The 27,648-nt window shown below is 41.6% G+C and overlaps 1 protein-coding gene across 1 annotated transcript in view; it reads left to right on the forward strand.

Moving 5' to 3' along the window:
* Positions 1-27,648, forward strand: part of ZNRF3 (zinc and ring finger 3) — a 129,769-nt gene that overhangs the window by 39,505 nt on the left and 62,616 nt on the right. Inside the window, exon 2 of the mRNA XM_008071011.1 lies at positions 22,214-22,339. Coding sequence (XP_008069202.1) covers positions 22,214-22,339 — 126 coding nt within the window. The remainder of the gene's footprint in view (positions 1-22,213; positions 22,340-27,648) is intronic.

Here is a 27,648-nt window from a genome sequence, read left to right on the forward strand (position 1 = left end):
CCCACAGTTTCCCGCCACTTTAAATCCTTTTCTTATAATAATATGGAAGTTGTTCAAGGTCCACTTATGAGTGAGAACATGTGATACTCAGCTCTTTGTTTCTGTTAGAGATCACTCAGTATTATAAAACTCTAATTCCATCCAGGTTGCTGCGAAGTTCATGAGAGATAAACTTTATAAGAAGTGAAATATACAGATCTTTAATATATTATCCCATGAGTTTTGACAAATGAGTCCCCTTGTGAAACCCAATCTCTGTTAAGATAGAGAGCAACATGACCACCAACCAGAATGTTCCCTGGTACCCTTCACAATCAATCCCCACTGGGTTATGTATTTAAAAAAATTTTTTTTTGAGTAGAGGTCTCACTCTGTCACCCAGGCTAGAGTACAGTGGCATAGTCACAGTTTACTGGAGCCTTGTCCTCCTGGGCTCAGGCGGTCCGTCCATCTTAGCCTCTGGGTGTGGAAGTCGCATTATTCTCCAGAGTCTCAGATTGGAGCCCGTCCTCTACTAGGCTCCTGCTCACTCCAATACTTTCTTGGGGGGGTCCCTTGCAATTCCATAGGTAGGATTTCCCATCTACCTATTCTTCTTTGGCTGTTCCTAGTCACTGTAAGTGTGGAAGATTACACCATTGTTGGCTTCTGCTTGGTGCTTTACTTGACTACATCATCTTTCTTTATCCTGTTGCTGTTTACTTTTGGTGACATAAAGTTTTGTTATTTGACATGCTATCTCAGTCTGTTCCTGCTGCCTTAACAAAATACCTGAAATTGGGTGACTTACAAATAATAGAAATTTATTTCTCACAGTTCTAGAGGCTGGGAAGTCCAAGATCAAGGCACCAGCAAATTTGGTGTTTCATGAAGGCTCTTCTCAGCTTCCAAGATGACATTATGCTGCTGCATTCTCACATAGTGGAGGGGAAAGGGCAAAGGGACTAACTCTCCCTCAGGCCCTTTTATAAGGGCACTATTCCTTCCAGGAAGGCAGAGCCCTCATACTCTAATCACCTCTCAAGGGCCCCACCTTTTAATACCATCACTTTGGGGGGTTAAGTTCCAATATATGCATTTTGGAGGAACACGTACATTCAAGCCATAGCACATACAGTATCTCATTTAATGCAGAACCAATGGTTGACACCCCACGCTCCCTTTGGGGAGAGAATACACACATGGTAGTTAACCTTAGAGTGCCAAAATGTAGAAGGCAGAGAGACCAGTGATAGTGAGCTAGATGGTTCTGGAAAGATCATGTAGAGGCAATGGAGCTAAAGCCAGATCATGAAGAATGGATGGGGCCAGAGAATGGGTAGGCAGGAGAATGGGGGATAAGGACCTCCGAGTGACTTAGGTGAATTTAGGATGACATCTTACTTTTAAGCAGCATTTGATACGCTTTATGTATTTTTCCTTTCTAACAACTCTGAATTGGATGCGACAGGTGGTTAAATCCTATTTATTGTTGAGAAATTCAGGTCTAGAGAGAAATGATTTGCCCAAGACTGCATAGCAAAATTAATAGCAACCTGATCTTCTCCCCCTTGCTATTTTAGTTTCCCCACTGGTCTCCAGCCCCAGACACCTTTTTTGCTGGCTTCTTGTGATGTTTTGTTTTGTTCTGAATTGCATTGTGCTACTAAAACCATGTCTTCTTAAACCAGCATTTCTTCTGTACCCTAGTAGCATCAAACACATTTCTTCATCTTCTAGATTCGAGCTTGTGCTGACTTGAATTTGATACTTTTCAGAAAATTTGAGGAGAATAGAGTCAGAATATATTCAGACTTTTTTTCTTTTCTTGAGATTATAGTGAAATAAACTGTGGTCACCAGCCAGATGTGGCTATTTAAATTTAAATTAATTACAGTTAAGTAAAACTTAAAATTCAGTTCCCCATTGTGTTTGCCTAACTGTTCAGTAGGAGCATTTGGCTCCTACATTGTCAGTGCAGCCATAGAACATCACCATATTGCAGAAGGTTCTATTGGGCAGCACTCATCTAAAGCTGCTATCTCATCTGAAGTTGTTGTCTTAACTGAGTGACTGCTTTATAACCTGTGACCCTCTGTAACCTCTAGCTTTTCCATAATTCCTGACCCTACAAGGTAGACTTGGCTTGCAGAGGGGTGCAGTGAAGTTGCCTCTGATACTGTCTGTCAAATGTCTCAGGCCATGCTGCAATGTTCCCTGGGTCATTTCCCCGAAAGATACGAGGAATCATTTGCTTTTCACAGACAGGGAAAACCTCTGATTCTGACTATGATAGTGACTCTTGTAGAGGTGCTCCAAGCCGTGATAGAATCTTGAGCCAGTGTGTTATCATTTCTTCCATATTTTTACAGGGAATGCTCAATGTGTTATTAGTGGCATATTTACACGGTTATTTGTGTATGTATCCATGTAAACACATGAAGATATATCCCTGTATTTGGGAAGGATACAGGGGAGGATAGCTGCAGCCAGAAAAGTCCCCAGGACTCCACCCTTAAGAATATTCTCAGTTGTGGTTACTGGTCTGTGACTGGAATTTGGTGTGCATATTGTTTGAATTTGCAAGAGTAAAATCCTGAGTGTAGAGTTCTAGGTAGGGGACTGTCCTTCAAATGCATTGAGGTGAGTCGTTTTATATGCAGTGGCTTATAGGTGAGTGTCTTTTTGAAAGGATGAAACAAAGAGGATTATTTTATGTCTGTATGTATGTATATGTGTATATGATACACATGTGTATGTGTATGCGTATGTGTATAAGGCCTCTGGCTAGATGAGAAGACTGTTGACATCCCAAGGAATGTCAGTCTTTACCAAGATTAGGTTTTATGAAGCATGGAAAAGAACCACTTTGATACTGACTGTCTTGAAAAGATGTTGTGTCTTAGGTCCTTGGGTTTTCCATGGCTGGGTTTCTGAGCTAGACTTGAATCAGAAAAGCAAAGTTTTATTTTTATCTCTACCAGGTTATTGTGTATTTATGAATTAAAAGTCCATCTATATAACTGAGATTTCTGGCAATGATCAAGTGGTCAGCATTGAGATCCTCATGACTTTTGGTTGAGTTGTAGAGTTCTGTGGTAGAGTTATTCTCATTTTAGAATGCTTTCTTTGCTCATAGTCTGGATCCAGCATTTTCCTTTTAAAAACCAAATACACACTTACTTGAAATATTTACATAAAATAATCATTTAAAAATAATAATGTATATGGTGGCTCACACCTTTAATCCCAGCATTTTGGGAGGCAGAGATGAGAGGATTGCCTGAGCCCAGGGATTTGAAACCAGCCTGGGAAACTTGGCTAGACCTCCTCTTTAAAATAAATTTTAAAAATTAGCTGGGTGTGGTGGCATGTGCCTTTGGTTCCAGCTACTTGGAAGGTTAAGGTGGAAAGATTGCCTGAGGCCAGCAGGTCAAGGCTGCAGTGTCTGTGAGAGTGTGCTCCAGCCTGGGCAACAGAGTAAGACTGACTCAAAAATAATAATAATAATAACAGTGTGTAGTGAGTTTTTGACAGATGCATGCACCTATGAAACCACCACCACAATCGAGATACAGAACATTTTCAATACCCTTGAAGTTTCTTGTTCCTTGGACGTTCATTTCTTCCTTCATCCCGTACTCAGACAATCACTGATCTGTTTTCTGCTATTATATATTACTTTACGATTTCTGAATTTCCACATAAATGGAAGCACACATTATTTACCTTTTTTTTTTTTTTTTTTTTTAATTAACGGGAAGGTAGAAACACTGGGTTCTTTTAATCCTGGATGATTTTTAGGTTCATCAAACCTTTTGAGGCATCAGTGTTTTGTTGCTTTTTATTGCTGAGTAATAGGCCATTGTTAGAGTGCACCACACGTTATTTATCCATTTGCCTGTTGATGGACATCGGATTGTTTCCACTTTTTACCTATTGCAGATGAAGCTGCTATGGATATTTGAGTACAGAATTTGCGTGGATAAATATTTTCATTTTTCTTGTGTAAATATCTAGGAGTAGAATGTCTAGGTTACTTGGTAGGTGTTTTTTTAAACTTTATAAGACATGTTAAACTAAATGTTTTTCAGAAGTACTGTGCCATTTTGCACTCCCAAAAGCAATGTATGAGAGTTTCTGTTGTTCTACATCCTTGTCCATACTTTGTATTGTTGGCTTTTTAATTTGTCATTCTAGTAGGTATGTAGCAGTGTCTTGTTGTAGTTTTATTTTGCATTTCTCTTAAGACTAATGATGTTGAACATCTTTGTGTTTATTTATCATCCCTATCTCTTTGTGAAGTCTCTTTTCAAATATTTTTCCTGTTTTTTTTTTTTTTTTGAGTTGGAGTCTCACTCTGTTGCCCAGACTGGAGTGCAGTGGCCGCTCCCGGCCACCGCAGCCTCGCCTGCTGGGCGCCAGCAATCCTTCCACCTCAGCCTTCCAAGTAGCTGAACTACAGGCGCACACTACCATGCCTGGCTAATTTTTTGATTTATTGTAGAGATGAGGTCTCGCCAAGTTGCCCAGGCGGGTCCCGAACCCACAGGCTCAGGCAATCCATTGACCTCAGCCTCCCAAAGGCACGGGATTACAGGCTGAACCACTGAGCCCGGCTTTTTTTTTTTTTGAGTTGGAGTTTCACTCCATCGCCCAGACTGGAGTGCCATGGTACACTCATGGCCACCCCAGCATTGATCTGCTGGGCTCCGGTGATTCTTTTACCTCAGCCTTCCAAGTAGCCGGAACTACAGGTATGTGCTATTGTATGCCTGGCTAATGTTTTTAAAAATTCATTGTAGAGTTGAGGTCTCGCCAAGTTGCCGGGGCTGGTCTCAAACCCGCAGGCTCAGGCAGTCTACTCGCCTCAGCCTCCCAGAGTGCTGGGATTACAGGTTGAGCCACTGAGTCCGGCCTTTTTCCTGTTTTTAATTGGGTTGGTGGTGTTCTTATCATTAAATTTTAAGATCTCTTTATATATTATGGATAATAGTCCTTAGTCTTTTTTGAGGCTTATTATTATATCTTTGTTGTCAGGTAAGGAGTCTAATCTTTATTTCAGTATTTAAAACTGAACTCCCTCCAAAACAAACGTATTTCATCATTTTCATTTTGCCTCATCTTAGGTAATGTCATTTCATTCCTTGGGGGTATCCTTAACTCTTCTCTTTCTCCTCCATCCACATCCAACCCATCAGCAAATCCTGCTGGCTGTACCTGCAAAATATATCCGAAATTCAACCAGTTTCCACCATCTTCCCTTCTTCCACCCTGTTCCCAGCCACCTTTATTTCTCTTCTGGGTTATTATTATTATTATTATTATTATTATTATTATTATTATTTTGAGTTGGAGTCTCATTCTGTCGCCCAGGCTGAAGGCAGTGGCACACTCCCAGCCACCACAGCCTCGACTTGCTGGGCTCTGGCAATCCTTCCGCTTCAGCCTTCCAAATAACTGGAACTACAGGCAAGCGCTACCACGCCCGGCTAATTTTTTTTTTTTTTAATTGTAGAGATGAGGTCTTGCCAAGTTGCCCAGGCGGGTCTTGAACCCACGGCTCAGGCAATCCACTTACCTCAACCTCCCAAAGGCAAGAGATTATAGACTGAGCCACCGAGCCCGCCTCTCTTCTGGGTTATTGCAAGAGCTCTCCCTTCTACTCTCTCACTTCCTGTCCCTACCCCTTCCCCAGTGTTTCCTCAAATATAGCAGCCAGAGCAGTCCTGTTAGAACTTAAGCCAGACCTTGTTTCTACTCTGTGCAGAAGTTACCCCAGCTTACTTACAAAGCCATGAAAAACCCTCTGTGTTCTGACCTGCCGTGACCTCTCTCTCTTCTTTTCCCTTCATTCTCCCTTTTGCTTACTTTATTCCAGCCACACTTGCCTCCTTGCTGTTCCTCACACATAGCAGACCTGCCTGGCACAGGGATTTTACACAAGTTCTTGTTCCTTCTGTTTAGAATAATTTTCTTTCCCCAGGCTTGACTCTCTCCTTGTCTCCTTTAAGTCTTTGTTTGCATATCACCTTTTGCTCAGTGTGTAAGTTTAATTTTGAATCAGTTCCCCTCCCCTCCATTCCAAACACCAAATATAAAAAGAAAATGAAAGATGTAATTATGCTCTAGAACAAATAAATATACCTATAAAAAAAAACAAACACAAAGTAAAGATTGTATTGAAGCCACTGTCCTGCTGTGCTTTGAGTTTGAAAGTAGGCGGTGGTGCTAGGAGTTCTACTCTAGTGGGGAAGTGGGAACTAAAAGTAGCCCAAGTAGGGAGGGACTGGAGCCAGACCTGCTGCTTAAAAACAAGATCTGGGCTGGGCTGCTTTAGCTTTGAAAAGAGGCTAAAAACATCTGTCAGTTACTGCCCAGGTTAAAGCCTAGAGCAGTAGGAAGAAACACACAAAACCTAATAGCCCACTGTCTCATGACAGCCTCCCATGGAAGCTAGGAGGTGGGTGGGAGATGGCCTTGAGGTGTACCTCACAATTCTCCCTGCTCCAGGAGGATTATAGTTGTCTGCCAAGCCTCTCGTGAGCTGTAGTTCAAGCCTTTGCCTGTGTTGCCTCTGTGGATACATGTGAGAATCCTGTGGCTCAGCTGTTTCCCTCGCCCCTCTGGTCCGTGGGCCCACAAACACTCAACTTCTACATCTTTTGACTGGAAGCATTTGGATCCTTCAGTCTGACCTCTCACCTGTTAAATACCAAGGCTAGTGAGCTTCCTAGGAATAAACATCAAGTTTACCCAACTGGAAATAGAGATCTACATCAAGTATAGTTTTTATTTTAGTTTATTTTATATATACACACATACATTCACACATGGCCTTGCATTCACTTAGAAACGCAGTAAATATAGGTATCTTCTGTTGGTTACCTTGAAAATCAACTAAAACTGCTGGGAAAACATGTATATTGTTCTGACACCTAAAAACTGAATAGTGGAGAATTCCGGGGACTTGTCCCCGACTCCCTGCAACCTAGCAGACACTTCACTCTCCTAGAACGTTGGGGAATGGGAAATGGTAAAGCAAAGGATCTCAAAACTAAAACTTCAGAGGACGACGGACCCTCCCTCCCTTCCTTTCTCTTTTTAATAATCCTTCTCTGGTATCAAATGCTGGGCACTGTGCTAAACTTTCAAGGTGCCCTGTTGCTGACTAGTGTGGGTTTAGGGAGAGGCTTTAAAAGACACATAAGGACAGACCCAGCCTGGGTTATGACCTCCCCAGTCCACTCTTCTTTGAGCAGTACCTTTTATAAACAGACGTAATCAGGCATAGGTAGCTTAATGAGGTGAGAAATGGGCAAGGAACTGTCCTGGCTTGTGCTAATGATTCCTGATATATAGTGGCTGTCTCCAAGGAGCCCAAAGCACAGCTCAGACATTATCTCATTAATCCTCCCAAAACCCCCATGAGGTAGGCAGGTGGCAGGCATTCCCCCTTGCTCTCAGGATCAGAGAGAATGGGGCCCTTATGCGACTTGCCCAAGGTCATACTGGGTGGCAAAACCCAACATATAATTTATTGCTTTTAAAACGCTTGTGCCTGTGGTTTCCTCCACTCCCCCGCTATTAACAGGCTACACAGCAATATTTTAATCAGGTGATTTTTATCTAGTGTCCCTTCCTGAAGCACTCTTGGCTCTTTCCTTTGGTTTGGAAACTCACCAGGGCAATTACAGAGAAGCAGGGGATGGAATGAGAGCAATCTATAGCCTTTGGGTATAGCTAGGGATTCCTTAAAGAACCCATGTTGTCATCTCTCTCACTGGGGACTTTTGCCCACTCTGGATTCATCACTAGCATTCTGCTTATATGCATTCTTTGTGTTGGGTTTCTTGCTTGATTACATGGTCTTGGGGACCTCAAATGGGGGTAGTTCCAGTCCCACCCAAGTTCTCTTTCACTGTATCTCCTGTGAGGCTGCCATCATTTTCATTCCATCCATGGTAGTATTGGGCCCCCTGGCTAGAGCTCTTTTTCCTTTAGGCCATGACATCCTAATCTACCCCTCTTCCATCTACTTTGTACTTGTAGTTGTTAAGTCCATTGACTCATGCCATCTCATTCAGATGGGGCTGGTGCCATTCCCGTTTTACAGATCAGGAAGCTGAACCTTGGGGGTAGAGAATAATTGCCTAGAATGGTAGAGTTCAGCTGTGTTCTTTTCCTCACACCATGCCACTGATGATAGTCTTGCCCCACTATATTTTCTTCCCCTTTCCCTCCTTACCCTTTATTTGCATAATTCTTTAATAATGGCTTTATTGAGTTATAATTCACATACCATATAATTCACCTATATAAGAGTACAATTCAGTGGATTTTTAGAATATTCAGAGTCATACAACCACCACCACAGTCCATTTAAGAACATTTTAATCACCTCAAAAGGAAACTCTGTACCTCTACCTCCCTAATCCTAAGCAACGACTAATTTGCTGTCTATAGATTTCCCTTTTCTGAACTTTCACAAGGAATCATATAAGATGTGGACTTTTGCAACTGGCTTCTTTTATTCACCATATTTTCAAGGTTTATCCATGTTGTAGCATGTATCAGTACTCTGTTCTTTTTTATGACTGAATGATATTCCTTAGTGTGGATATACCATATTTTATGTTTCCATTAATCAGTTGATGGGCATTTGTACTGTTTCTACTCTGGTTATTATGAACAATGCTGCTGTGAAAATTCATGTACAAATTTTTGTGGGCATAAGTTTTCATTTCTCCTGGGTGTATGCTTAGGAATGGAATTGCTAGGTCATGTGGTAACTCTGTGTCTAATTCTTTCAGGAGCTGCCAAGATTGTTTTCCAAAGTGGCTGCTTCATTCTGCATTGCCGCCTGCAGCCTATGAGGGTTCTCATTTCTCTATATTCTGACCAACACTTGTTATTATCTATCTTTTTTATTATAGCCATTCTAGTGGGTATGAAATGGTATTTAATTATGGTTTTGATTTGCATTTCCTTGATGGCTAGTTTGAGCATCTTTTAATGTGCATATTGACAATTGCATTTATTTTTTTGAGTCATGGTCTCACTGTTGCCCAGACTGGAGAGTAGTGGCACCATCACGGCTCACCGCTGCCTTGATCTCCTGGGCTGAGGCAGTCCTTCTGAGGACTGGGACTACAGGTATGTGCTACTACACCCAGCTGATTTTTTTATTTTTTATAGAGATGAGGTCTTGCTATGCTGCCCAGGCTGGTCTCCAACTCCTGGACGCAAGCAATCCTCTTACCTCAGTCTCCCGAAGTGTGGGATTACAGGCATGAATCACCATGCCTGGCGGTATGCCCACTTTTAGTGGAATAATTTTGCTTTTTATTGAGTTGTAGATGTTCTTTCTTTTTTTTTTTTTTTTGAGTTGGAGTCTCACTTTGTCACCCAGACTGGTGTGCAGTGGCCATTCCCGGCCAATGCAGCCTCGACCTGCTGGGCTCCAGCGATCCTTCCGTCTCAGCTTTCCGAGTAGCCGGAATTACAGGCATGCGCTACCACACCCGGCTGACTTTTTGATTTATTGTAAAGATGAGGTCTCACCAAGTTGCCCAGGCGGGTCTTGAACCCGCAGGCTCAGGCAATCCATTCACCTCAGCCTCCCAAAGGTGCAGGATTACAGGCTGAGCCACCAAGCCCGGCCTGTGTTTGTTTTTGTTTTGCGTGTTTTTGTTGCTGTTTTGTATATGTTGAAGAAAGGAAATGAGATTATGGTGTAACTTCATGTTCCTGTGGTCAGGTGGTCATCTTAAAGAAGCTCAAAGTGTTAGACTAATTGGAGCTGTCATCATTGATTAAATAGTATTTATTGTTGATTCCATCTCATGTGTCAGTATATAATAATACCTTTCTCTTATGCTTTTCTTGCTGAATACCTGCCAGCCCCCCTTCTTGCCTTGGTCACTAGCACGTGTACACAATGCTATATATGTATTCTAAATCATACAGAGAATTTTCTCTTGGGGTGCACTCAGCCCTCCTGGACCAGCCGATTGGAGGCCATGATGTTCGTTGTAGGAAAGGAACTCATCTCCTTGACAGTGCACATTACTACCATTTGTTACTTTTAAATTGTGTTATATACAGAGCCAATTTATAGCCTGGTATGGTGGTTCATGCCTGTAATCCCAGCACTTTGGGAGGACAAGGCAGGAGGATTGCTTAAGCCCATGACTTCAAAGCCAGCCTAGGCAACATAGTGAGACCTCATCTCTACAAAAAAAAAAAAAAAAAAATCAAAAAATTAGCTGGACGTGGTAACTTGAGCCTGTTGTCCCAGCTATTCAGGAGGCTGAGGCAGAAGGATTGCCTGAGCCCAGAAAGTTGAGGCTACAGTGAGCCATGATTGTGCCACTGTACTTCAACCTGGGTGACAGAGTGAGATGCTGATTCTACATAAATAAATAAAAATAAATAAATATAATTTTTTTAAACCATGGATTTATAGGAAAAAACTTCAAGTTTCAGTCACCTGCCCTGTCTCTCTCTCTCTCTCTCTCTCTCTCTCTCTCTCTCTCTCTCTCTCTCTCTCTCTCTCTCTCTCTCTCTGTGTATGAACTCTTTCCAACTGCTGATCGAACAATGTTACAGTAAAGGAGGACTCACTCAGGTCTTAATTGCCTTTTCTTGCCCAATATCTGGCCACAGGGTTAGTGCTCAGCAAATGTTGATTTGTATGAGTACGAGAATACAAAAAAACTTCTATCCTTATTCTTCAACCCATTGACTTCTTCTTCTTCTTTTTTTTTTTGAGTCGGAGTTTCACTCTGTCGCCCAGGCTGGAGGGCAGTGACATGGCTCACAGCCACTGCAGCCTCTACCTGCTGGACTCAGATGATCCTTCTGCCTCAACCTTTCAAGTAGCTGGAACTATAGCATGCGCCGTCACACCTGGCTAATTTTTCTTGATTTATTGTAGAGATGAGATCTTGCCAAGTTGCCCAGGCTGGTCTAGAACCCGTGGACTAAGGCAATCCTCTCACCTCGGCCTCCCAAAGTGCTGGGATTATAGGCACGAGCTACTGCGCCTGGCCTGACCCATTGACTTTTTTTTTTTTTTTTTTGAGTTGGAGTCTCACTGTCGCCCAGACTGGAGTGCAGTGGCCGCTCCCGGCCACCGCAGCCTCGACCGGGCTCCGGCGATCCTTCCGCCTCAGCCTTCCGAGTAGCTGGAATTACAGGCGTGCACTACCACGCCCAGCTGATTTTTTTTTTTTTTTTTAATTTATTGTAGAGATGAGGTCTTGCTGCCCAGGCGGGTCTCGAACCTGTGGGCTCAGGCAGTCCACTCACCTCAGCCTCCCAAAGGCGCGGGATTACAGGCTGAGCCACCGAGCCCGGCTCCCCATTGACTTTTTAAATACTTTGTTTCCTTTCAGTTTTTGTCCAGATGCAGAAATGATTTTTAAAATGTAGCTGTTTTGCACATTAACTTTTCTTAAAATGTCATATGTGCTTTTTATACTATGTTATTTTAATCATTATCACCTTATGGTTACATAATGTCTCAAATTATGCATATTGTTTTGTTTGATTATGTAGTGTTTGGGGTACTTTTTTTCTCCTAAGTTTTCTTGTTTTGAAGGAGGGCTGCTTGAAAATTTCATCATATAAAGTTACTTCTTTGTTTTAGGTTATTTCTTCAGGGCCTATTCTAAAAATGAAGTTATAGGAAGAAGGACATAAGGAGCTTGGTCTTTATCACATAGCCAGACTGCTTCCCCCCAAGTTGAGCTGATTTGCAGGATGACTGGGATGCGTTTGCTACAATGGTGTTTGGAGGGTGGTTTACTTTGCTGATTTTGCTGTCGTATTAATCGTCTACAAGGTGGATGGTGTTTCTGTTTTTTGGGTGTTTTGTTTTGTTTTGCTGTAAACTACTTATATATGTCCCTTAACTCTCTCATTTCATTCCTTTCTGTGTATCTTTGTTCTGTCCTGCTCATATGAAGACTTTTAAAAATTCATTTGTGCTTTCTGCTCCCTTTGTTGCTTTCTAGTTTGTTAATTGTCCTAAAGGAATTGCCTTAACTCATGTTGCCTCATCATTTTTAACAATAAATTAAGAATGGCCACACTGAGCCTTTTTCTACATTGCCTTCCCCATCCCGACAGAATTTATTTATTAATGATTCCTTTATACAGCCTTATGTTACTCCTAGTTTGTATCATATTAAGGTCTTAAAATGTTTTTATGTAGTTTTGGAATTTCTTTTCACTTGTTTTATTTTCTAGTTTCAGTCCAGCATCATGTAGTTTTAATATTTGTTGTTCTATTGTATTCCTTTTAGATATTGAAGAATGAGAGTTCCATGTTTAAGCATCTAATTCTTACCTTTTCATAATAAGAATGATCAAGTGTTCTTTATACACTGCCTTACAAATTAAAGTAAAAATGTAGCAGTGAATTTCAGAGAACAGTAATTGTCATCATGTGGGCACATGAATCACTTCAAGAATGAATTTAGAATTAATTTTGCTTAATGTTTTCAGGTTTCAGTCTGTTGGATACTTTAAACAAAATTTAACTTATGAAGCATCTCCTTACCTTTTTGAAACTAGCAATAAAGTTCTAAGTGAAAGTTTGTAAAATCAGACATGAGATATGCATAGGAGCATATCTTAGTTTTAACATAGTTATCTGACAAAGTGACATTCCAGGGGATGGGAGATATTTAAGTGAGGAGGAGGATTTGAAATGCTTGCTGCTTCCCTTGGGTTCTGACAGATCATTTCTAGGTTGTTCATTTGGTACAGAGAAACCAAATAGGATTGAGGCTCTTCTTGGTTTGTTCTCTAAAAGGTGACACCCACTGGGGGAGATTTCAACCGAGTGTTCTGAAAACCAGAGTCCTCAGCAGAGAGGACTCTGCAGTTCTTAGGCAATTCCCAGTTGGAAGTCTGGCAAATAGCTGCAACAGCCAGCTCCTTTCCCCTTTTCTGTGTCTGGGGCAGTTTCTGCCCTCTTACAGTTGCCCCCATTGCTCGGACAAGGGGGAGGGCCAGGGGATTGTATTCAGGTTCTTCTGGGTTCTAGATCCAGAAAAAGATTTAGGCTATTTGTTCAAAGTGCAGAAGAAGAGTTGACTGTTTCTTTGTACATAGAAGAGAAAGAAAAATTCTTTCAAGGGAAAAATAGGTGGGGTTGTCCTTTTTCCATTCCTTCAAATAAATTATAAGTCTTGATTCCAGCCACCACACCTTTTAAGAAAAGGTCTGGGGCTATTTGATGTGAAACTCTATACTATACCACCACTTTACCCTGGCCAACAACAGTGAAAGGACAAAAGGAAGGAAGTTTCCCTTCTAAATCCCCAGGAATTTTTTTGATGAGATAATATTACAGAGTGAAATGTCTCGTCCTCTTATTAGTTTAGTGTTTGGCTCCTGTGTAACAGTAACCCACTTAGAAGCAGACGGCTCTTTTGAAGTTATTTTAAACTCTCAGCCTAGTATAGAGATATTGTAACCTTGGATAAAAGCACCACCAGCCCTGGTTTCAGTTTTGCCCTTTCAGACATGTGGAAAGTGCACCAGTATATCTCAAGGATTTTGTACTGAAAGCTTCTTAAAGAGCTGATCTTGTTTTCAAAGCTTGGCTTGGTGTACCATATTCAAAGGAACATAGTTCTTTCTTTCCAGACATTTAACCTTGTCTGACACAGTCTTTTGGCTTAGAAATTCCTTTAGCTTCTTTGTTCATTAACAAAACAGTGAAACCATAATAGTCAACCTTGTTGGGCTCTGAGAAACTTGAAGAAGGTCCATTTTCATATTTTAACATAGAACCAGTTGTTTGATACCTGGTACCAAAGGTGGTTAGGTATGTGCATTGCTTGTTGTTAGCATTTTGCTTTAGTAACTCTTTATTCAGGAATGCAAGTAAAAGCTCAGTGCTTCTTCTAGATGTTATGGGATCTCTCTATGTCTGGGAGAAAATGAGGATTTCTCAAAACAATCACCCTGCTTGTGTGTCTCTCATCTATGCAACACCCAAATCCATGTCACATTCTGATGCCACGTGGGAGTTAGTTTTGATTGTTAGGATGGTGAAAGCTGTTGGCTTTTTCTCCACCATGTCTCTCTGAGTCATCTCTAGTCCAGGTTCTGGGTGACTTCCAGAATAGCCACCCTAGACAGAGTCTCCCTGCATAGGAGAGTGGGTGCTTGAATAGGCCTGATGAAATGCTTCCCTGCCTTTTCCAGTGAATAGGGCTCATAGAATCTGCTGGAATACTTAGAGGAAGGAACTCAGCAGTACAGGGCATTTTTAAATCAAAGAATGCACACATCTGTTTACAAAAAGGCAAAGTATATATCCTGGCTTATAATAAAAAAGAACATTCCACTGTTTTGCCATACCATCCTTGATTGCTATTCTCAGTGCCAGTTATTTTCAGTTCTTTAGTGCTTTCTTCTGCTCTTTACCTCTACGAATATTTCTAAATTTCTGTAATTCAATTTCAAAATTCAAAATTGTTTTTTGACATCCTACTATGGTAAGATGAATAATTTGTTTCTTACTCCCCTCTCTCCTCCTCCCCCACTTCCCATCTTTCCAGTCTTTCAATATAGTCAGTTACCACAATTATTGTTTAGATCAATGTTTACTTTATTATGACTGTCAGTATTCTCAGCATGCCATGTAGGCTATACCCTGATTATGGCTTACAATTCTGGTGTAATTTTTTGGTTTTTAAATAGAGTTAATCATTGTCCTCTCTCCGCCCCACATTACTTTTAATTTTCTATAATTATCACATTTTATCTTCTTGTTCAGAACTGTGAAACTCTTCTCAGTACCATCGAACCCATTGGGTAATGATTCAGGTTTTTGTTGTTGTTTGGTTTGTTGGTTCTCCTACAGCCCCATACTTCTGGTCCTTTTTGGACTGGTTGCTCAGCAAGCTGGTTGCACAGCCATCATGCAGGGGTTTTCCTTTCTTTCTCTTCTCTATTGGAGACCCTGTGCTTGGATCTCATGCCTACCTCTTCCTTGGCTTATTCCTTTGTTTGTTGTTGTTGACAGCAGCTTCTGAGATCAGACTTTTGCTTTTTGGGAAGACATCCTCTACTTTCTTTCCCCTTCCACTGCCCTTTCATGGTGCTGCCACCTGCTTACCTGAGTGAAGGGTAGCAATGTTGTGTTTTCGGTGTGTAGAAAGCGTTAGCCACCTCTGTGTGCTTAGGCTGCACAGCAGGGCCAAAGAGGACAGTGTTTGCTCCTATACTCTTGCGAGTAGATCTTTTTTTGTCCTGGGAATGTCTTTGATGACTTGGTAATCAACAACTAACTGTAAGAGCCAGGTCTTTTAAAGTTCACGTAGCAAGTTGATTAAATCTTGACCTCACCCCAACCCCCCAAAGTGGCTCACCAAAAACAAAGCAAGAGGCATGACAGCAGGCCTACCTCTAGGCCAGAGGTCAACTATGCGGCCAGCAGTCATTTATCGAGTACCTGTTGGGTGCAAGCCTCTAAGTAGAGTGAAATGGGAACTGTGAATAAGACTTGTCTTTCTAGAAGCAGGTGCCCACTGTAGAGGCGAGGCTGAAGGAACTGTCGTAAGCACTGTACAAGGCATTTGAAAACAAAGTGGTGGAGGCAATTTAGCTGAATGTGTGTATTCAAGAAAACTCCTCAGAAGGTAAGACAAAATGCAAATGAACATGGCAAACTAGAGATAATGAAGGAGAGGGCTCTCCCATTGACTAAACACCTACTGTCTTCTTATGTTTCTGTATTTTATCTTGTTTAATCCTAAGTACCCCCTTTGAGGCAGATGTTGTTGTCCCCATTTTACAGATGAGAAAATCGAGATTTATAGAAATTAAATCATCCACCCAGGTGGTGTGTCTCATAAGAGGCAAGAGTGAGATTTAGACACAAGATTGCATGATTCCAAAACACTCCTTCCTTCTATCCTCAGACACCCCTTGGAACAAAATAAGGAGTGAGAGGGTAAGAGCCACAGCTTCATGGTAATGTCAAGCTTATGATAAAGGACTAACTTTCCTTCATTCAACTTAAGCAAGATGTTGACCATCCCAAAATTATTGCACAAAGACCAAAAGTAGCACGAGACCTAAGTTTTAACATAGGGCATATTTTCTTTTATATCCTTATTCTTTAATCGTAGCTTATTAATTATTTACATCAGGTTCTTTTGTGCATCTGTCCCAGGAATTTTGCTTGTCTTCTCATTGCAGGCCATCCTTCCCTTTCTTCAGTGTTCTCTCTTCAGTGGAATCTTTGTCAATTTCCAGTCTAGGTTTCCAAGTCTATTTGATTTTTTTTTAATATTTTCATTAATAGTTCTTTCTGATGCCCCTGAGTTCTTACACATAATTCACCCATTTTTAACTTTCTTAAAAATAGTAAGGCAGACACTTTAATTTCAAACATCTGATTAGGTAAACTCTACCCATCCAAACATTTTAAGGAAATAAACTCAGAAGTGCCTATAATTTGTAAACACTTATGTACTACATTAATTTCAAAGTTAACATGCTTCATCATCAAACATTGAAGTATCCTAAGATTAATTTTGATTGATTTAGCATTCAGAAGCATATATAGGTCTCATATGTAGTCACTGCTGTATGTTACTGGCTAGTGTTAGCATGTGTGAATAACAAGCTGGGTTTGACCTGACAATTGTCTGGAGCAATGGTGTGGAAACTTTGGGAGAATATATGAATTTCATATGGAAAAGGTTTTTATTTTCTAGATGGTTATTATCCAGGAAAGGAGCTTGGGAATCTTTTTAAATTATGGGCTAATGTTTTGTAGAAGATAGTAGAAACAAAGGTTTCATTAAGGCTTTATCTTGAAAATAAAAGTTAAAATAGTGATTTATTTTTTAATTTAGTAGTTTAAATTGTAATTGCAGTCTTGTACTGGTTTTTTAGAATAAACAAAAAGTGAATCTCATGTGGACAGTGTTGGGATATTTTCAGCAAAATTGTATAGAATTTAGATGTAGTATCCTTTGCTTATTTTTGACTTCAAAAATGTTATCATCAAGGGTTGTTTTCCAAGTGAGAGGACTCTCACTTTTTCCAAAATTCTCTCTTAATCCTTCAACTGTTCTCTCTGAATTCTTTGATTGTTCTCTCTGGAAACTCCTGTGCGTATTTCTTCTGTAATCCTTAACTAGATTGTTTGCTATTGGCTTTGAGTGGAATTCAGTTGTTGACTAATATGACTTTCGTTGACTCCATTAAATTCTGCCAACTGCTGAATTGGTTACTGATTTGCAGTTCTAGTTTGCAACTTATTTACATAGTCTAGTCACTAGATCATTTGATATTCCAACAATTAGCAGGAGTTTGTTGTAGGAATTAGATGAGATTAAAATGCATATTCATAGTAACATAGTAGATGCTCAATTAATGGAAGAGTCCTCTCCTTCACTTCCTCCAGACTTGGCACATTCATTTGTATTTTTATGCCTTCAGAGAATCCTTTGGGACAGATCAATTCATTAATACATATTTTCATATTCATAACTTGGAGCCCTTGGGAAAAGAGAACACCAGGGTGTGGCAGTCATTTTCAGAAGCTGGTTTCTGTCACTAGGGTTGAGCTGACAGAATCATACGACATGATATTCAATAGATGGGTAGAAGAGGCCAGTTACAATTGAGAGACGTAGTAGCTAAGATTGAATTCACAAGCTTAGGTCCCTGGAAATATACACTGGAATGAGGAGCTCAGGAGAGAAAGAACTCAAGGTCGAGGTAGGAGGGTGACAAGGATAATGAGGTAGATTTTCTGTTCCCTGAGATGTGATTTTGGTGGCTTCTTAATCCTCCACAGGAAGATAAATAACCCTCACTAACTGATTTCACCCGCTGGCACTTTAGAAAAATTTCTTTTGGTTTTTAAGGCTTTGATCACTGTTCAGAAGTCAACACCCTTGACAGGGTTGATTTGCTGAACTACTAACAGTCACCTCAGTGTCAGTGGAAGATTTGATAGGGAACTTTGGAGGAGAGAGAGAGAGAGAGAGAGAGAGAGAATGACTGCTGAGAGGGGAGACAGGGCACAGCATGAAGTGCAACTCATGGTGCTGGCCTGACAGACCCGAGGGACCCTTGGGTGTGTTTGAGACTTACATAGTTTAGATTTCTGCATGCTTTGGGATGCTCTCAACTTGCCTTTTCTGTGGCTGTGTGCCCTGCCCCTCCCCAGCATAAGCCCCCAGACTCTGGTCAGGCCTGCTTTCTCCTCACTGTGTCTGGTGGATCAGGCCACAACTTCAGCTTCCCCTTTCGCTGCTCTTGGTTCCCATTCCTGATCCTCTCCTCCCTCCCAGGCCTCACCTTCTCTCCAGTTGCCCTTTACTTTCCTCCATCTCTTTCCACCATAGCCTTGGCTCTTTGTGCCATGGGTGTTCAGCATTTGTGGACCTTTAGTTTTGCCTTGTGTCATGTTTACCAGTAGGTTTGTTCTTTAATGTGCTTGTATGTGTTCTCCCTAATTCAGTTCTCTCAAAGTGTGTCCTGTGAAACGGTGTGAGCAGATGAAATGCAAAATGGCTTATAATCAAAGGGTAGGAAATGGTGGTTTTAGCAAAATTTAAAAACCTTTTGTTTTTTAAACCATAGGCTTCTGCAAAGCTTTAATTTATAAGTGCTTTTGATCCTGACTCCTGTAAAGTGTTTCCCAGTGTTACTTACTTGTGCACGAACCTGTTTTCATCTTGTTGGGTTAGTGTTCTGGAAGACAGTTTCCAGAAGGGCTGCTGTAATTGGCTTAAGCTCTGAAAGGGTAGAAATCACATCATCCTCCACTGTGGAGCCCAGAGTAAATTCTTAGGACAGTTGTTTGGTGTTTGAAGAACTTCTTATTGTGGTACAATTTATATAAAATTCACCCTTTCAGTCATTTTAAAGCATGTAATTCAGTGGCATTTAATATGTTCACAATGTTGTGAACTGTCCACCTAATTCCAGAACATTTTCATCACTGGAAAGGAAGCCCTGTACCGATTAAGCAGTCACTCCCTGTTTCCCCTGGACCCTGGCAAAAACTACTAGTCTGCTTTCTGTCTCTATGAATTTGCCTATTCTAGGCATTTTATATGCATGGAATCATATAATATGTGGTGTTGTGTGCCTGGTTTCTTTCCTTAGTGAAGTTTTGATACAGATGCAAGGTCTTAGACCTGGGATGATGTCTCTGCTCCCCCAAAGAAACCCTTTATCATTAGCCAAACCCCATAAATGTACAAGTAAAAAAAAGCAGTCATTCATCTGGAAGTCCCCTCAAGTCACGTGGCCAGGTTAAAAATACCATGCATTACTGTAGAAAAAGGTCAGGAGTGTGGTTGCTGTTACCATCATTTGACCTGGGACTTCAGGAAGCTGGCTTGAGCTGTACTGTTTGAGCTGAGCCTCAAACCCTTTCCTGGGTCTTAGGTGACAGAGCTTTTGGCACAACTGGCTTATCATCCTTGTTCATCCCCTTTCTAGTCGGAAGGCTCAACATTTCAGGCTACTCATTTAATAACTGTAGAACATTTTGGAATGGACTGAGTCCTGTAGGGGCATCCTAAAGGTAAGGTTGCACTGTCTACTGTGCTGCAGAACCCTCACTAGTCCTTCAGGCAAACTCTTTGAGTCTGGGGGTTCACACAAAAATTAGGTGTCCATCTCCTGACAGCCTACTGCAGCACCCTGTGCTCAGCACTGATGACTGTTCACCTGCCTTGTGGGCTTGTGTAACCCCTTCCTCATGGGCTGCACCCTCTGCCCTCCACTTGTTGATGTCTCTTGAATCTAGGCATACCACTGCCCAAAGGAGTGTTACCTGTCTGCCTGAAATAACTGTTTTCAGTGTGCCATCTTCTGCCTAAGAACCTGTGGTACTATCTGTCTTGGTGTCCAAACTCCATTCCAGTTTTGTTTTGTTTGAGACAGGTTCTCACTCCTTCGCCCAGACTGGAGTGCAATGGCAAGATCATGGCTCACCGAAGCCCCCACCTCCTGGGCTCCCAAGTAGGAGGAACTATAGATGTGTTGTCCACACTGGTCTCAAACTCCTGGGTTCAAGTGATTCTCCTGCCTTGGCCTCCCAATGTGCTGGGATTATAACATGAGTCACCATGCCTGGCCCATTCTATTTTTTGAGCACTTCTTTCCTTCGCAGTGTAGACCATGACCCTTCCTATTGATCAGACTAGTCATGTTCTTCTTCCCCTTCCACATCACCTCTTAGTAACTTCTCCCTGGGCTTGAAACAACTGACCATCCTCTCTTCTTTTGCCTTGATCAGTATGACTCTTCCTTTGAAGCTCACTTGTGGCTTAGCAGCTGCATAAAGCCTCCCAAACATTCTAGCAACTCATATATTTTTTTTTTTGAGTGAGAGTCTCACTCTGCCACCCAGGCTGGAGTGCAGTGGCACGATCAACAGCTCACCACAGCTTCGACCTCCTGAGTAGCTGGGACTACAGATGCACGCTGCCGTGCTCAACTAATTTTTTGATTTTTTTTAGTAGAGATGAGGTCTCTTTATGTTGCCCAGGCTGGTCTCGAATTCTTGGGCTCAAGCAATTCTTCCACCCTCAGCCAGCCAAAGTGCTGGGATTACAGTTGTGAGCCACTGCTCCTGGCCAATTCTAACCACTCTTGCTGCCCGCACTAAACTCATCGTATTTGAAATCCACAGGATTTAGAGCTGGAGATATTTTTCCCTAAAGACTTTATCTCTTAGTCTTTCCCCCCAAATGGTCAGCTTTGAGAGGAAGGGATAATAAAGTAAGCAGGTGGAGTGAGAAGGCAGCAGACTGTGACTTAGGTCACCTCTGAATGAACCACTCACTGGCTGTGTTGTCTTGGAAAAGCCACTTGCCTTGAATTTCTTTTCTGACTTGTAAAGCAGGTAGGTGAGTATATTAGTTTTCTATTTGCTGCTATACCAAGTTTTTACAAACTTAGTGGCCTAAAGCAACACAGATTTATTCTCTTACAGTCCTAGAGTTCAGAAATCTAAAGTGAGTTTGCATAGCTACATTCCTTCTGGAAGCAATTCTTCTGGAAGAATCCATTTTCTTATTTTTGCCTGGTTCTAGAGGCCACCTGTATTTCTTGGTTAATGGTCTCTTTCTCCATCGTCAAAGCAAATCACCTTAACCTCTGCTTCTGTCATCACATATCTTCTTTGTGTCTCTCATGCATCTCTTTTTCTCTTATGAGGGCCCTTTGGGCCTGTCTGGATAATTCAAGGAATCTCCCTATCTCAAGGTTAATCACATCTGCAAAGTCTATTTTGCTGTGTAACGTAATTTGTATACTGGTTCTGGAGATTAGGACATAGATGTCTTGGAGGCCAAATCTTGTCTACAGTGGATTCTTGGGTTTACTGTGTTTCTAACCTGCCATGCCTCTAAAAACATACTTCTTCCACTTATTTAAGAGCTTAGCACACACAGTGCTAGACTTATCAACTTGTTGATAAGTTATGTTTATCTGTGAGGATTTCCTCTTCTCAGATTGTTATTAGGGATTCTGCAGCCTGGTATAACTCAATGCTAGAACCGTGAGCATAAACCTTGGAATTATTCTGGTTTGACTACATTTTTACACACAAAAGCTTCACGATGCTCCTTTACCCTTCTTTTCAAAATGTACAAAGCACAAAATCAAAGACCTCAGAGAATTTCATCTGTTTCCCAGTAACCAAGGATAACCTTTAAACAGCCTGTTACTGGTGATTCTGCCATATTTCTAGTAGTCTCTCTACAAAGTCTTGGATGTGTTTCCACATGCTCTTGTGTAAGTTGAAGTAGAAGTGTCTTTAAGGTCTAGAAGCCAGTCTTACACACTAACCTACCTAGTCTTATCTATAATTGCTACTTTATGTTACATTTATGTTATTTCACAGCAATTTGGATTTGCATTTTTAAGAGAATTATGCTATTTTCTTTTTCTGTATCCTATTGGGTGGTTTCCACATTGGATGACCATCACTTATTTACAAAGCAGTGAAAAGGCATTCATAAAATGTAATTATAATGACTCTATTGGGTTCTCCCAACGCTCAGCTCATTGTGCTAAAATAGAATCCTCATGTGTTGGAAAACTGGCCTTCCGGTAAAATCTTAAGTTTTGAGACTACTTTTGACTGTAGTATCTGAGAAATACACAGTGTGAGTCAAGCACATTTGTAGCCTGCCTATTGAAGTTTTCTTTCCATTTTGTCTCCTAGATGCACCCACTGGGACTGTGTAATAACAATGATGAAGAGGATTTGTATGAATATGGCTGGGTAGGAGTGGTAAAGCTGGAACAGCCAGAATTGGACCCGAAACCATGTCTCACTGTCCTGGGCAAGGTAAGCATCAGGCCTTTCGAATCACTGCAGTTTTGGTTGTTGTTTTTCACTCTTGCATTTCCTCAATACCCTAGATAGTTGGTTACGGCAAAGAGCCTTGCTGGCACAGTACTCCTTCCTGGCTGAAGTCGATTGCATTGGGAACTGAGACATGTCTTGAAGCAACCCGCCAGTGTTTATAAGCCTGGACTTAGAGTTGGCTTTGCCTCTTGTCCACTGTGGCCTTGGGCAAGTTGCTTACCTTCAAGGGGTCCCAGTTTCTTGTCTGTGACATGGGTTGATAATAGAGATTCATAATACTTTATCTTATAACTTTGGAGCCAGATGTTTCAGAATTCTGAGATTTGGGGAGTTTAGAAAGGTATTAAGGTGTATATATTTAATATTAAGTGACCTCCATGGGTTCTGGGGCAGCACTCCATAATCAAGCACATTCATATTTATATATCAAACCATATGGATGTTCACATTAAGTAGGATAACTGTAAATAGCCTGTGCTAGTTCAGGGCAGCTTTGCCTCCAGATGAGTTCAGTTCCATTAAGTTTTACTGCCAAGTAAGATATGGTAAAACTTTTGGGTTTTAGAGCTTTTTTGGTTTCAGACTGGCAGATAGCAGTTATGTTCCTGTGTTAGAACTTACCTCATGTAGGTGGTTAGGAGGTTAGAGAAGATGCAAATCCCTCACACAAAGGTAAGTCCTCAAAAACATTTACTGCCATTGGCTGCCACCACTCTATTTAGAAGTACTAAAAAAGACTTTTTAGCCAAGAAGTCAGCATTACTTTGAGTGCAGTGTAAGATAAAAATAAATTTACTTTAGAAAGCTATCTGCCAACGGTCTTAAAATATGACAATTAACAACCTGTTTTAAACTGGATCATTTTGTTACAGAAGGATTCAGAGAAAGTTATTCAAATTTTGTTCGGAAGAAAGGTGGTGCTATTACCTGGATATTTTTTGCATCCTTAAAAGCTGTGATTCTAGGTACTGTGGGGAGACAGCTGTGTAAAAAGCCATCCTGGTTCCTGATCCCTTAAGAATCTCTTGGGAAATCCAGGCAAGAGAAGAGGTGTTTTTGATGCCAGGTACTAGAGAAGGGAGCCTTCCCAGACTTGAAGTTGCCCACCAGTATCTCCTGAAAGACCTTTGTCTCCAGGAACCCTCACAGGTCTATTCTGTTTGTCATTTTGGTGTCCCTCTTGTCTTCTGAGTAGCTTTATATCACTTGTCAAGTACTTGTGCCCTTTCATTGGAAAAAAATAACCCACAGGAATTATTACTTGTTTGGTTTACAGTTTGAAAAGTTAAAAAAAAAAAAAAGAAAAGTTGAATCAGGGTGTTTTAGGTGAGTCAGGCCCTGATACTTCATCGTTTAAATAGTTGGCCAGAGCTGCTTATAGTGGTAGCAGAGCAATGACCCCCTTGAGACTATTTTAGTGTTTTCCTAGGAGAAATGCCAGTTACGTCTATAAGGTAGGAACAGTGCTTTCCTTGTAGGTATTACACTCCTAATAGAATATTTTCTCCTATACTTACACTGCTGCCATGTGGGGCTTGGCTCTTTGGCTTAATTTACTTTGCCCTGGTCTAGTGTGGCTCCATCTTTGTGTTGCTTGTGTCTATAAATGGGTTGGAACAGAGATCACAGGGTCACCCTATAGTTCTCCCATGGTTTAGTGGTGAGGGCACTTGTTGAAGTCACTCAGAGAACCCAACTATTTCCTCCTCCGCCTGGAACAACCATGTAGTGGTTTTACTTGGAGAGTTTTGTATGGTTTGGCCTGGTGGCCAGTGAAGCCAGGGGAATAAAAATCATAGTCATATATTGAATCATTAAGTACTTATTGAGTTTATTCATTCACCAAATATTTATTGAATTCAGGGGCCCAGAAGCTAAGCATGTGGTTCTATCTGCTTGCAAGCAGCAACTCTATATTTCTAGGAAAGGCTGCATGGTGGCAGGCAACATTTGCATGTGGGTAGTTACTGTAGTTTGGCTTAGTTTACACCTGAATAAAATCATTAGCAAAAAACTTGGGCCAAAGGAAGACAGTTCCACATTTGTTTAAAACCTGGGCTGATAATAGGATATAAGAGGTGCAATGAGTCAAGCCTGTGTCTGTCTGGTGTGTCTCTCTCTCTCCCTCTCTCTCCCTCTCTCTCCCTCTCTCTCCCTCTCTCTCTCTTTCTCGCACATCATCTTCTTGTTTGTTTGTCTGTTTGTTTTGAGTTGGAATCTCACTCCCAGGCTGGAGTACGGTGGCACACTCACAGCCACCCTAGCATCAACCTGCTGGGCTCCGGCAATCCTTCCGCCTCAGCCTTCCAAGTAGCTGGAACTACAGGCGCGCACTATCACGCCCAGCTAGTTTTTGATTTATTGTAGAGACGAGGGTCTCACCGAGTTGCCCAGGCTGGTCTCAAACCCGCGGGCTCAGGCAGTCCACTTGCCTTGGTCTCCCAAAGTGCTGGGATTACAGGCTGAGCCACAGGCCTCACATCTTAAAGTGTGGCTGTTCTCAACCTTGATTTCATTAACTTTGTTGTGTTTTCTTTTTTTCTGAGCCCCCATAAGCTTGTAGCAAAAGACTCTAGAGTAAAGGAAGGCAAAGTGATTTACAGGGGCAGCTCAGTCCCCTGCAGACAGCATGAATTTTCATCCCTTTCTTGGCTCTTGACTGTGGCAAGAAGGGGTGGGCAGTGAAGAGAGGCACAGAAGGCATAGGAGGAAACTGCAGCTTCCAGCATGGGGGCGGGGGAGAATCCTTTGGGTGGAAGTTGAGACTTGTTGAAAACTTCAGAAGGGAGGACTCTGTCAGCAGCAACCATGTCAGGCTTTCGGAAACACCTGTGGAAGAATTGGGGCACCCATCTCCTTCCCCAGTGCCTATCCTCATCACCCACCCGCCCACGGAAAATGCCACAGGGTGAACTCTTGAAATAAGAGAGGAATATTCTGAACTAAAAAACATAAATGCCTCTCTAGGAGTTCACATAAAGTTTCATTTTAAAAGCAAAAGACATAAACTCATCACCTTAGTTTATTACTGAGTGCTTTTGAACTCCTCAGAAGAGAATACCATAAACATATGAGAAAAATAATTTATGATCCTCTCCTTATCTTTCGATTCTATAGGAGGAGGTGCAGACAGTAGGATCAGCTAGGGAAGCAGAATTGAGGTGAGGGCAAGCCCCAACCGGAAAGTCCTAGGCCAGGGCTCCAGGCCACACCCTGCCTCGGACCAGGCATGGGCACATCTCTTCAGCTTTCTGGGCCTTTCTTTTTCACTTGATGTGAAGAGGCCATTCTGGGTTTCTTGCCCTTCTAATATTTTGAGCTTCTGTATCACATTTAAAATCTTTCCTTGATATTCTAGTTTGGAGAGATTCTAGTTACAGCATTGAAAGACTTTGTCATCTGTGACAGTTTGTTCCAGGAAATTAAAATAGAATAAAATTTACATTTCTTAGCAGCTTGCTATCTAAAGTAAGGATCTTTAAAAAATCCCAAAAGTGCAGGAATCTATGTTTATGCCCTAAGTATTTTGTTTTATTTTATTTTATTTTAAATTTTTTAATTTTAAAGATGTAGGGTACAATTCGGGGTTAGGTATACAACCATTGATTATGTAGGTGCCCTGGTTGATAAGGTGTGCCCCTCCCACCCCTAGCAGTTTCCCTCAACTGCCAATCCCACCCCCGCTTCCCTGGCAATTTCCCACTACTGTCATTCCCTTTCTTACAGTATTAATGATAATTGTTCAAGGTCTGCTTATCAGAGAGAACATATGGTACTCTGTCTTTGTTTCTGTGATAGATCACTGAGTATGATTGCCTCTAAATCCATCCAAGTTGCTGCAAAGTCCATATGTTTGTCTTTCTTTATGGCTGTATAATATTCAATTGTGTATATGTACCACATTTTTTTTTTTTTTATCCAGTCCAGCTTCGATGGGCAGTATTGGTTGGTTCCATGTTTTTGCTATTGTGAATAGAGCTGCAACAAACATTCAGGTACAGGTATCTTTTCTGTAGAATGATTTGAGTTCCTCCGGGTATATTCCCAATAGGGGAATTGCTGGGTCATATGGAAGGTCAATTTCTAGTTCTTTCAGAAATCGCTACACTGTCATCCAGAGAGGTTGCACTAGTTTGCATTCCCACCAACAGTGTAGCGTTCCCTTTCCTCCTCATCCTTGCAGGCATCTGTTGTTGTTTGTTTTATTAATGATGCCTATTCTTACTGTGCCCTGGGTATTTTAACCCTTCAATTCAATCAGTCTTTATTAAGCATCTTTTGGAGCTGCTAAGAATTCCAAAGGTTGACTTTAATAACTTCAGTTCCAATGACCTGTCAGTCTTGTGGAGGAGAGTCTTATGGCAAGGAACACACGAGATGTACTGGAGTTTCTAGCAAAGCCCACTTGGCCCTGATTCCATAACCTCGTTGATGGTCATGGCCTTGGCCTCTCCAGTGCTTGAGAGGATAGTATGAGGACTTTAATAAAAAGACAAGAAAGGCAGAAAACTTAATATCACAGAGACAAGGATGGCCTTGACTGACTGACCTTAGAAAGGGGATTTCATTTCTCAGTGCTTTTCTCCTCTGTGCATCTGGGCTGATGTTGCCTTTGTCATTGTTATGGAGGGTCTGCAAGATATTTGTGGCATACTTAGCACAGAGCCTGGCACATGGCAAATGCCAGATGAACACATAAAAGCTGCCATTGTGTGTTGGGTGCTCAGCAAGTGCTGAGAGCTTTACATGCAGTATCTTCTTTCGTCATCAGACTAACTTTGATATCCCATCCAGATTCCCACTTTACGTTGAGCAAATCCAGTCCTAGAGAGAGAGAATCTCTGCATAACCAAGATCGAATGGCTCACTGGAACCAAGGTCAAATGGCTCACTGGAACCAAGATCTACAGAAAGACTGTTCGACTTCATCAATATGGATTTCCTCCTTTTGTCTTCTCTGGTTTCTCTAGATAAAGATCAGGTGCTTTTCAGTAGTCACAGATTTGGTTAAGACTTAGTTCCACATAATAGAAACCTAGCTCAAGGTCTGTTAAGCAGAAAGGGGAGTTTGCTCTGAGGATACTGGACTGTGTCATTGAACCTATGACAAGGGTGTCACTGCCCTTTGAAAACAGCTGACTCCAGGACTGGGATGCTAGTGGCTCCCTTCTCAAGCTATCTCTATCTATGCATCTGCTTTATTCTCTCACCCCCACTTGGTAGGACACAGAGCCCCCCAGTATCCCTGGACCTGACATTCTTGGTTTTGAACCGAAAATAGTCCAGAA

This window comes from Carlito syrichta, unplaced genomic scaffold (assembly GCF_000164805.1).
Source record: "Carlito syrichta isolate Samal-C Ts95f unplaced genomic scaffold, Tarsius_syrichta-2.0.1 Scaffold314095, whole genome shotgun sequence".
NCBI lineage: Eukaryota > Metazoa > Chordata > Mammalia > Primates > Tarsiidae > Carlito > Carlito syrichta.